Source organism: Meles meles, chromosome 15, assembly GCF_922984935.1.
Source record: "Meles meles chromosome 15, mMelMel3.1 paternal haplotype, whole genome shotgun sequence".
In the NCBI taxonomy this organism is placed as follows: Eukaryota; Metazoa; Chordata; class Mammalia; order Carnivora; family Mustelidae; genus Meles; species Meles meles.
In genome coordinates, this window is record NC_060080.1 from 11,181,339 (window position 1) to 11,193,879 (window position 12,541).

General features: G+C 38.5%; 1 protein-coding gene across 2 annotated transcripts in view; it reads right to left on the reverse strand.

The window, feature by feature from the left end:
* The window catches only part of NBAS (NBAS subunit of NRZ tethering complex), a 339,756-nt gene that overhangs the window by 150,042 nt on the left and 177,173 nt on the right, over window positions 1-12,541 (reverse strand). For both annotated transcript variants that reach the window (XM_045979111.1, XM_045979112.1), the window contains 3 exons: window positions 9,330-9,443; window positions 6,869-7,026; window positions 6,014-6,103 (listed from right to left, as the gene is read on the reverse strand). In XM_045979111.1, coding sequence (XP_045835067.1) covers window positions 6,014-6,103; window positions 6,869-7,026; window positions 9,330-9,443 — 362 coding nt within the window. The remainder of the gene's footprint in view (window positions 1-6,013; window positions 6,104-6,868; window positions 7,027-9,329; window positions 9,444-12,541) is intronic.

A 12,541-nucleotide genomic window follows, 5' to 3' on the forward strand; every position in this document is an offset into this window, starting at 1 on the left:
TAAGTCTAGACAGACAGAGAACTAAGATAGGGCCCAAACCCTTCACTGGCTCCATGCTTTTATTTCTCATAGATCCTCAACATTACAAGAGGGAGTCCCATGTCAAAAGCTACTATAGGACATGGTTCTAGACTGAAGCCACCAAGGGTTTAGATTAAGGAAAACCACAAAACTACAGAATCCTTAGACAGGGTCTAGGGAGCTAAAAAGTAAACTGAACAGGATGTCTCCACAAAGAGCTTAAAAACCAAAATTCTAAAACACCAAGGGAAAAGAGACAGTAAAGTGATAATTGTAACAAAAATCCATTCCAGATGAAACTGTTTCCTTTAAAACTTCAAAATATTAATTTGTCTTTGTGCATACCAAACATGAGACTTAAAATCCTTCAAGAAGGAATAAACTATCATAAAACATAAAACAAAACAAAACAAAAACCATCCCACTGAACTTTTATGTATGGTAAGAAATTCTTTTTTTTTTCCATTTTATTTATTTTTTCAACGTAACAGTATCCATTGTTTTTGCACCACACCCAGTGCTCCATGCAAAACGTGCCCTCCCTATTACCTACCACCTGTTCCCCCAACCTCCCACCCCTGACCCTTCAAAACCCTCAGGTTGTTTTCAGAGTCCATAGTCTCTTATGGTTCACCTCCCCTTCCAATTTTTTTTTTTTTAATAAACATATAATGTATTTTTATCCCCAGGGGTACAGGTCTGTGAATCGCCAGGTTTACTCACTTCACAGCACTCACGATAGCACATACCCTCCCCAATGTCCATAGTCCCTCCCCTATGTATGGTAAGAAATTCTAAATTCATCTTTTTAAATGTAGATATTCCTCAAACGTATGGTTATTTCACACAAAAACTGGTTTATTTTTACTTACTTTTCAATAAATGTAAGAGCTAAAACTATAAAACTCTTAGAAAAAAACACAGGGATAAATTTCTGTAACCTTGAGTTAGGCACCAATTACTTAGCTAAAACACCAAAAGCAGAAGCAATAAAAGAATACTGATAAGCTGGACCTCAGCAACATTAAAAGGTCTTGCACTTCTAAAGCTACCATTAAGAAAATTTTAAAAAATCAAGTCATACATGGAGAGAAAAATATTTTCAAATCATATACCTGAGAAAGGACTTATATCCAGAATTTAAAAAACAAAACACTACAACAAAACTCTTACAGCTCCATAAGCAGCAGCATATAAAAAGATGTTCATTATCTTTAGTTACTTGGGAAAAGCATGCCAGAATGATAATGGGATATCACATACATCTCCGAGAACAGCTTCCGAGAAAAAGCCAGGTAATAAGTGTTCATGAGAATGTGGAGACACAGGAATCTTTTTTTTTTTTTTTAAGATTTTTTATTTATTCACTTGACAGCAGAGATCACAAGTAGGCAAGGGGCAGAGAGAGAGAGAGAGGAGGAAGCAGGTTCCCTGCCGAGCAGAGAGCCCGACGTGGGGCTCAATCCCAGGACTCTGGGATCATGACTTGAGCCGAAGGCAGAGGCTTTAACCCACTGAGTCACCCAGGTGCCCCAGGAATCTTAACTCCTCCTGGTGGGAAAAGAAAATGGTGCAGCCCCTTTGGGAAACAATTTGGCCATTTCTTCAAGTGTTAAACACATATACACACACAATCAGCAGTTCCATGCCTAGCTACGTGCACAAGAAATCAAAGCACATTTCCCTAAAGAGATGTGTGCACCAATGTTCAAAGCAACATTATTCACGATAACCTAAAAGTAGGAACAACCCAAATGTCCATGAACAGGAGAATGGAAAAAGAAAGCGTTGTCTCTGATCCTGAAGGACAGCTGCCATTTTGCTCACTTCTAGATATTTCTAAACAATCCTTTTATAAATCCAAAATCACTATGCTTAGCCTATGCCCCAGTTCTAAACATTAATTAGTCCAATTGTATAAATCTATATAGCCACTTAAAATGTTCATAACAAGTTTCCCCACAGTGAAAATGATTTTTTAATGGGAACCTTATACATAATCCATTTCCAAATCTAATTAGATTTATCTGGGGGAAAACACCATTGGCTAAGTGATATAACAAATACTAGCTAAACAAACGTTAATACACTCTAAATGGTGGAATATTGCTACATCTAAAAAACATAATAACCAACATTAATAAGAAACTGGAAAACTGTAATTTTGGTATGCATTCTGTTCTATGTATAAAGTAATATCTTGTTCACGCGGACAATAGCCAATATCTTCACACTTGTAGGCTCCACTTGAACTAATGCAAATGCTACTGTGGGGCAATTACACCTCTACTTTGCCCGGATACGTAAATAAAAATTAGTATATTCACAACTGAGTAATGAAAGTCTTGAGCATTAAGCAGTTTACACATATCGTCAGCTCTCATTTATGGTTATAATTTAATGCGGTTATTATATCTACTATTAATGTGTAACACGCAGCATCTTACAGCTAAGCACTGCATTTCAATCTAATAATAGTAGCTATAATATTCCAAAATGTGCTTTAAGAATCAAAGCTGTAATATGTTCATTGAGGGTTTGAATTTGCATTTCAGAAGATCTAAATTTCTTACAATTTGCTAAAAAGGACAAACAAAGACAAAAAAAGCTTTTAAGGAGTTACCAAAAAAAAAAAAAAAGGAGAAGGAGAAGGAAAAAAAAAAGAATATTTTGGAAGAATTCTTTTTCTTGCTAAGTCGAATGCGTTAAGGCCGACTGTGGTCTCCTTCATTTACTAAAGAGACTAATGGACAAATACACGTCCACTTGCAGTGACACAGCAGGTCCCTTTCCAAAGAAGCCATTAAAGGGCCAGGTTGACACTTTCTAATTCATTGTAGAAGGAGAAAACAGGAAACCCAAAAGTCACAAAGGCTTTTCCTGGATTTTATAAAGAAGGATGGGGATTCAGAATAAACTTACAGAGCTGAACTCAGCAGAAATACTTTGCAATTCTAAGCTGAAGAGAGAAATGATACAACCCTTACATGGGCCAAAACACAATAGGATCTCAGTAGCTACCACAGCACACATATGTGAATCAATTGGGAAATCCCCTTTATCTTCATGCTAAAATCTATTTTCTAATTAATTTTTACCACAGACTAATCTTCATGCAGTGAAGCTTCCAAGTGAGCATTAGCAAACATTTCCTAGGTGTTCACTATGTAACAACCACTCTACAGAGAGAGTGCAGACATAAACAGCGTCCTGCCAGTTACCACACAAGAGCTGACACAATGACGTGAGAGTACGTGGGAGATAAAGAAGGATGAATAGTTAGAGGACTCAAGGAAAACTTTCCAAAGGAAATGATACTTCAGACAGGATTGGGGGGTAAGAAAGATGACCAGAGCACAAGGCAAGAAGGGCAGCAGAGGGAGAAGAAAACTTGCATTAAATGACACCAAAGGTGTGACGGAGCCAGAGAATGGTGGTGAGTTCGGTAGGACTGGAACCCAGAGCATGTTTGGGAGGCATGAAAGAAGATGAGGCTAAAAAGAGACAGACAGAAGGATGAGAGATGTGGCTGAACCAGTGAAGAGGGACGAAAGGCTCAAAAGACACAAAACTTGGAGGGGCGCCTGGGTGGCTCAGTGGGTTAAAATCCTCCGCCTTCGGCTCAGGTCATGATCCCAGGGTCCTGGTGATCGAGCCCCGCATCGGGCTCTCTGCTCAGCAGGGAGCCTGCTTCCTCCTCTCTCTCTGCCTGCCTCTCTGCCTACTTGTGATCTCTGTCTGTCGAATAAATAAAGAAAATCTTAAAAAAAAAAAAAGACACAAAACTTGGGATAAAGAAGGTGCCATTGAAAATGGGTCTTCAATTGGGCCTTGAAAGGTAGTAAAATTGGCCAACTTTCTTCCTCCAAATATAGCAAACATTTTGGGACTGCTGGCCAATATAAGAACTGCTTTGGATCCCACAGAGAAAACATCAGAGAACTTAATGTGCTTTCATATCCAGTGAAGAAAACAAACCAAGAGTAATCAGTGTGACTACAAGTCACGACATGCCAAAGACAAAACATGTCCACAACACTCCAGGCTCCTAGAAAAATGCTAGGGCTTCCATCCAGAGGGAATGCAACAACACAGCCCACTGTCTGCAGCTGATGGCAGGAGGCAAGGCTCCATTCCGTGTCTGAGCTTCTGCAACTGTGGTAGCCAGCTGGTAGCCAGGAGCCTCACGTGGCTATGTCCATTTCACTTAATTAAGATTAAGTTTAAAAACTGATTCTTGAGGTGCCCTAGCCATATTTCCAGTACTCAACAGCACATGTGACTAGTGGCTGCGATACTGAATAGTGGGGATACAGAAGGTCTCCCTCACTGTGGGAAAACATACTGGTCGGTGCTACCCCGAAGTCACCATCACAGAAGAACAGGAGAAAATTCCTCCCAGACAGAAAAGTCCCATTATAAACCACTCTGAGATCCTCAGATCACTAAGCACTGAAGCAGGGTTTCAGGGGTATGTTCAATACATCTGTTAAAGTGAATTTTAATATAAAAGAAAGAATTGCAGCGTAGTCCACTCTGCACAAAAACTAAGTCACTCCATCAACTAATTCCACAGCTGCTTTGTGTCAGGTTTCCAGAAGTAACTACGTAGTACGCAACCACAAATTAGTTTGGGAAAATGGATACAGCCAATTAAAAAAAAAGATGAGGCACAGCTCACTCATCACAATAGACATCTTCCATTATGAATTACATTTCACATTTTGAAAGCGAAGCTAACCATTTAAAGGAATCCTGTGGAAAACCAATCTATAAAGAGGGTTATCATCTCTTAATTGACCTTATTAGAATATCAAACACTGGGCTACTTTCTTCAACCTAAAAAAGAAAATGCTAATTTTATGTTGTTAGAAATAGTCATGGAGAGGGAAATGTCACAGAGCCAACAATGACCAAAAGGTGTCAAGGGGTGTGTACACCCCCCTTTGTCTCCCAGGATGAACTATCCTGAGACAGGTACATACTTCAGTGGTTCAGACAGACTATTATTCATGAGAATCTCAATGAGGTGAGGGAAAAGGAGAAAAATCGTGTAGAAAATGAGCAAGAGAATATAACAGGTACCTCAAAAAAGAGGATCTCTCCTGAGCTAATTCCATCTCGATAGCAATGGGAAAAATGCAAGTCAAGATCATAAATAAGTACCACTAAATACTTAAGAGAACAGGTAGCATTTTAAAAAAACTAACAATGCCAAAGTGCTAAGTTGGAATAAACGGCAATCCCCAGCGCTGTTGTCGAAAATGCAATCGGTAAAACCACTCTGGAAAATCATCTGGCGTTGCTGAGCGAGGCTGCAACTACGGACAACTGCTAGCCTCCACCTCCAGCATGGGGAAGCAGATGCCGGAGACAAGGCACGACCTGAGCAACAGCGACGTGAAGCGTGTGAGGACGCAGCTGTAGTTTTAGCCGAAACTGAACAGACCCCAGCGCCAGTCCTCAATGGAACGCGCTGGGAGATGCACACACGGCAGTCCTCCACCGCAGCAAGGATAAATGTGTAAGAGTGTGGACGAGTCTCCCGAAGGATATGGGGGGCGGCTACTTCCATCCCGTATAGAAACGGGTGAACGTAAACCACCACATGGGGAGAAGTGTGAAGGGGCATTAAAATTCTTTAGAACAAGACAAAGGCCACAAAGACCTGGTGTCAGGACAGCCGTGATCTCTGGAAGGAGAAAGAAGGGCCAGAAATGAAAATGGGAGACGGTGTGTGGGGACTTGCAGAAGGCTGCTCATACACTGTTTCTCTGGTGGCTTCATGGATGCTGTCTTTGTGCTAATGTATTGAGTTGAACACTTTCGTGTACTTTTTTTTTTTTTAATGTATGAATGCTGCATTTGACAAAACACACAAAAAAGTTTGGAAGATAAATGGTCTCTCCACCCCATCCGCAGGGCCAGGCGATGCCCAGCTCACTCCACTCCCGGCCGGCTTCAATCTCCTCCCCCAGGCACACTAACTCACCTCCTGCTGCACTCTACCAGTGAACGGTGACACAATGATACTCTCCCCGCCTTCTGGATGGATCTGGAAATTCACTTTTTGACAAAGAATCTGGAACGAGAACATGACCGACTATGAAGGAATTGTGTTTTTAAATTCATGGCACTTCACAATGTAGACTGGAAATTTTAAAAGGACTCTTTTGAGGAAAAATCTGCTATTTCATAATGAACAGTTTTTTGGGAACAGGCTTACTTCAGGACTTTCTGAATACCTTCCCAGTTTCAGAACTGGGAACCAGTGGTGGAAAAGCTGGTATACAACGTAGAGAATGACAAGGACATGAAAATGAGAATTCCAGAAACCCTTCCTATAGTCTTATATCCTGTATTGATCTCTTCCTATATTGTTGCAACAAGAGCATTAATCCACCCTCAGGCAGATCTAGTCTGTGAATTTGAGGAAATTTAGCATCTCCCCAACCAAAACTCTTTCCCCTGCCATTCCCAACAGGCCTCTAGAGAATGCTGTCACCACTGTTTTAAGTCCTATGATTTCAAATACATTTTACATGACCATTTCTTATGTTTTGTTCTCAACATTAACTTCCCCCTTTACATTCAATAATTTACTTCTTAATATTACTTCCTGCTTTTCTCATACCTGCCTTGGACCCTTTCTTCCTTACTATAATAAGCCAAAAACACTATTTTATTTCCTAATATCTTCAAATCCCTTTTCACATAAGTGACGAGCTCTTTTTCTTCCATAAATTGAAATTCTACTATTTTAAAAAATGGTCACAAATCTCAGATCCACACACCCAGCAAAATACATTTCATACAGTTCGAGATTTGCTTTATTGGGAACACTTACCTCTCTCTGGAGAGAGCTGCTAGCTGCCAAAAGAGGTTCAATGCTGCTAGGAGGGCAATGAGTCAAAGCAAACGCCATGAGCTCCTGACGAGTGGCCAAGTCCTGGTAACTTTCGGATTGTCCTAACTGGCTACAAACATCCCAACTCTTAGAATAACCTGCAAAATTGGCAAGCAAAAAAAAAACAAACAAACAAAAAAAAACAACTGATTTCCACAAGAGAAGTCTCCAAGCGAGAAATCCAATGGCTTTCTGCTCAGGTCTTGTGTCACCAAAGCACAACTGTGGTCATTAGTGATACGTAACATTTTCATAACCAGAAATACATAAGGAACTAAAATAGGAAAGAAATATTAGACTTGTTTGTTATCCAGAAAGTTCAGCAATATCCCAGACATGTTTTTCTGATAAACTCTGCTTCATTTTAGAATACCTAGCAATGACTATAAATAGTCGACTTAGCTCTGACGCTGAGTAAAAAGCTGGATATCTGACTTCGGAAGACCCGAGCGTATGGCCCAACACTGCTACTTAGCACTTGTGTGAGCTGGAGAGAGTTCCACGTGTCACACTTCTTCTACTGCTACAAAGGGACAATAACAGTGCTTTCCTCCTTGAGTTGTTGAAGGATTAAATAACATTTCTATTTAAAAGCACTCCGTAAACTATGAAGTGTGAGAAAAGAAAAATTACGATAGGCAGCCACACAGAATCATTCACTTTACAGAAGAGAGAGATCCAAGGACAGAACAAAGCATACAGTCAGCCCTGGCTCCCAGCAGAGATCTTTGTCCTACACATTTATACTCCAGATTCGTAAAATATGTTTTTATTTGTAGTTGAAGGAGTTCTAGTTTGAAAGAGTTTTGTTTGTTTTTTTTTAAGTACCAAGTTCTAGTTTGAAAGGGTTTGTTTTTTCTAAGTTCAAAGCCCTTGGTCCAGAATAATTTCTCTAAATATATTAAGTAAAAATCCGGGTATTACACTGATGGGAATAAAATTCTTAGAAAACTCTCTAAATAATTTTAAAGCAATACACTATTTTCTCAAAAACACCATAATTACTCTGAACTTAATGTTACAAACCCAATATTGGTTAATAGTAATACTGGCTTATTAGTTAATATTAAATAACTATAATTTGCTAATATTAATACTAACTAGTTACTATTAACATAGTATTACAGAATGTAGCTCTTTTATGAAACTGATTTTCTAATGCTGAGGTGATAAAGCACTGAGTTTTTCCCCCAGAGTTTTAAACATTTTCACAGATGTACTGACAAAGATTCTCTCCTTGACCAAACATTGGTCAGGCTCCTTTGAAACCTCTTCACAACTAGGCCCACACCTTGGCCCACGCTGACTGAGCCTGCATAGTCCAGCACTGGCGATAATCCTACACCCTTGATAACTATTGCTATCTGATCAAATTCCTCCTCTCTCATCCTTGAATTTGATCATCCAGGCCTGCCTTCCCCAAGAATCCTGTTAGGTCAGATCAGCAAGAATCCTACTGAACTTGATGTCTCATGGAGTTTTACATCCACTGACCCTTCCCTATGCTTCTTGGCTTTAAGTCCCCAGCTGTCTTTTCTGTATTTGGAGTTAAGTCGACCTCTCTCACCTACTGCAATACTTTTAACATCTACTGCAAAAGTCCTAAATAAAGTCTTCTTTACCGTTCTTAAGAAATGTCAGAAGAGTATTTTTCTTTAACAGTACACATATAAAAAGTGCAATGCTCCTAAACGCACAGCTCCGTGACTTATCATGAGGTGAAGCACGACATTTTCAACCGCTCACCATGAAAGCTCATAGACAGTAGGTAAAAAGATTGCTTGGGTTTTCATATACTCAGACACAGCCACAGCCACAGAAAGCAGATCATTTAGTAGAGAGTCTATGATAAGGCACCATCACTTTCAACCCCACTGGGGAATACCTTCTTTCTTAGTGAGATTATGCCACAAAAAAATCTGATCTTCCAGAGAACAGACTTTGAATTTCCATATAGAAAATTTTAGGATCGCATACTACTTCCTATTTTCTCAACATCAGTTTGAAAAGCACTATGCTATCCCTTTAAAAACAAAGGCTAGAGATATTAACTACTCATGAATTATAGATACTTCAGAACATTTAAATTTTCTTTTATAAAACAAATACATGAAAAGGCATTAAAATATTTTACATAAAAGCGTTCTTAAAATTATGAGCATATTTTTATTAGGCAACAGAAAGCAACCAAGATCTCAGCTAAAATGTAACTCCAAGCCCATTAAAGTACTTATATTAATATATAAGCACATGGTATACATACTGATCAGGGCTCATAAAATGTTTCTCATGTCTTTTGAAGAAAATGTAGCTGGCTTCCCAATCAGGCCAATTGATTTCAGAAGAGACCTTTTCCATTATTTGGACCTGAGCCAAGTGTTAAGTAATTTGTCTATTTCACCTGTGGCCATCAGCTCCTGACAATGCACACTGGCTGCTTTGTAGTCATGGAAACGAAGTGCTTGCTCTACTAGAAGGATCAGAACCTGTCCACGCCTTTCTTCTGGGTCTTCACCTATAAACACACACAAATCACTTAAAGATTGTGGCGGCATCAATTGATAAAAGAGCTCATTAACATTGTGTTTCTAATTAATTAAAAAATAAACGGTAGAGCTTAGACTGATTTTTTAAAAGATTATAGGACAAATGTCACAGCAACTTTGACCTTCCAATCTATTTATTAATCCTGGAATTAGCTTTCAGTCTCCTCAGAGATCAATGACAAGTATCAGCCCCAGACCAACCATTCCAACCTAAGTGCGTAGAGAAAAGTTTTCCTCCCAATAAGAACTTGAAGGTTTTTGTTATTTCCTCCTTTATATTATGCCCTTTGAATGTTCTGTTTCTAATTATAATTAATCAATAACAATAACAAGGTGGGGAGACTTACACAGTAAACTGGAGAGAATTTTAGAGTTTTTCTAACAGTACTACCTTTTATTTATCCTCGTAAGCATCTAGGCTCTAAGAACACATAGCAAAATTCAGTTTACGTTAATCCAAATATCTTAATTTTCTCAAGACTCTTGGATGTCAACTTAGATGTTATGTCCTTCTCTGACATCTCTATGTCAGATTTCTTCACAGGAAACGTGTGGTTTAAGTGTCCCTCTTAAATGTTCCTTTACTTTTCACTCTGTGAATACCAATTTATTGAGATTATCATCTTAAAAATCTACATCTTCTATAAGAATTTAAGGTCTCTGAAGACAGAGATTGTATCCTTGTTAAACTCTCAGTAGCTGGCATCAAGTCACACACATAACTGGGGCTCAAAAAAAATATATCCTCAGTGAAACGAGTAGAGATTCTATCCAGAATGTGATTTTCAACTATAAGACAAATAATTCAAAGTTACAACATAAACACAATTTGTATACTTGAGACTAAAAAAAAAGTAAAACATGTTTTATATTTTAATGAGGTAAAGAAACCTTAAAATTATTTTCAATAGTTCCAAAAAAAAAAAAAAAAAGAAAGAAAATACCCAATGGCTCCTGCATTTTTAGGCTACAATGTGGTTTGGAAGAAAAAATATATCACAGAAAGGGCTGAAATCAGTTTAAAAATATGTCACCATTAATCTCCAACCTGTACTGCATAGGTTTAAATGAAATCCACATATTGGCCACAACTAATCGAAAAAGATTTTTTTTTAAATGAAAAAACACTATGATTCATAATACTATTATTAGAATAACAAACCCATGTTCTGTAACACTGGAAATGGAATACGTAAAATGTTTCTCAATAATAAATGCACATATCACACTTAATATAAAACCTATTTCCTAGATAATACTCTTGAAATGTTTTCATATATTCAGAATATCTAAATCAAAAATGAAAAGGGCCAGGGGCGATTCTTTTTTTCATGAGACAACTTGACTAGGTTGCAAAGGTATTTTTGCAGATATAATTAAATCTCCTAATCAGCTAACTCTAAGTAATGGGTCCATTGATTACCACCATCCAACAACCAAAAAACAAACAAACAAACAAAAGAGGAAACAAAGAATAAAAGATTCGGGGCGCCTGGGTGGCTCAGTGGGTTAAGCCTCTGCCTTCGGCTCAGGTCATGGTCTCAGGGTCCTGGGATCAAGCCCTGCATCGGGCTCTCTGCTCAGCAAGGAGCCTGCTTTCTCCTCTCCCTCTGCCTACTTGTGATCTCTCTCTATCAAATAAGTAATTTAAATCTTTAAAAAAAAAATAATAAAAGATTCAAAGTGAGAAAACTCTTAACTATGAAATCTTCAATAAATTAGCTTATTTATTCCTATTTCCTCACATTCTAAATAAGTGTCATAACTCTGCTATAAGGGACATAGTAAGAAGTAACTCAGATAAGTATAAAAGCATAAAACAAGATTATTGTTGTCAATATAAACTTTTATATGAAACTTAGGTATGTATAAAAGCATAAAATGAGAATTACTATTGTTGTTAATATAAACTTTTATAGGAAGATGGGTTAGTCACCCTGAACTCCGAAGTTCAAATATTTAACTGCTTTTAATTCTAGAAAGTTCCAAACCAAACAGGTGAGTAAATGGGAAAACATAACAAAAAAATAATCTAGAAAATGATCTAGAAAAATATTACAAGTGAAACAAAGCAAAACAAATTCTTAACGGTCAAGAATATGGCCTGACAAGACATCTATTAAAGAAAATGATTCAGATATTTAGTCTGAAAAACAGAAGATTAATGGTGGCATAACAAGGCTTTGAGTATATAAAAGATAATTTAAGCTATGTCCATAAATTCTCTGCCACTCCTTTCTAAAGATGGAGCTCGTTGCCCCTCCCCTTGATGGGGGCTTATTAGTGATTTCCTTCTAAGAGAATAAGGTGGACATGATGATGTGTGACTTCCAAGACTGATCATACAGGACATTGCAGCTTCCTCCTCGCTGTCTCATGGATCAACTGTTTAAGGGGCAATTAGGTGTCAGGTCGACAGAACAGTTAAGAAACCCTGTGGAGAGGTCCATGTGGCAAGGAACTGATGCCTCTTCCCACCAGCCAGGAAAAGACACCGAGTCTCCTCCAACCACCCAATGAGTAAGCCAGCTCAGAAGCAGACCATCCAGACCCAGTCAAGTCTTCAGGTAGAGCCCATGCATACTTCCCTTAAACTTGAAAGGGCCCATATGATTGCCTCATGAATAAAACATGATGGCAAAGAAACCACCCAAATTCCAAAGCTGGACCAGAAAACCCCAAGAAGCTTTTGCTGGTTTCTCTCAGAACACGGACTCTGGGAGCCGTCAGTCACCACTTAAGAACCATGGTACTCTGCAGCCACCATATGGAAAGACCACAAGGAGAAACCACACAAAGAGATTCAGCCCTGGCTATTGGATTCCCAGCTATTTTAGTGTTCCCAGACCAGGTGCCAGTCATGGATAAAGCAACTTTGAGATGAGCCAATCCATCCCTAGACACTACCTAGGTACAATTTCATAAAAGATCCTGAATTGCCTGGCTGAGCCCAGTCAACCTCCAAGAACTGAGAGAGGTAAAAATTAAATGATTTTGTTTTAAAGTTATGAAATCTTAGGAGTGGTTTATAAAGCAGCAGTCGATCATCAGAATGCCCTACAAGCCT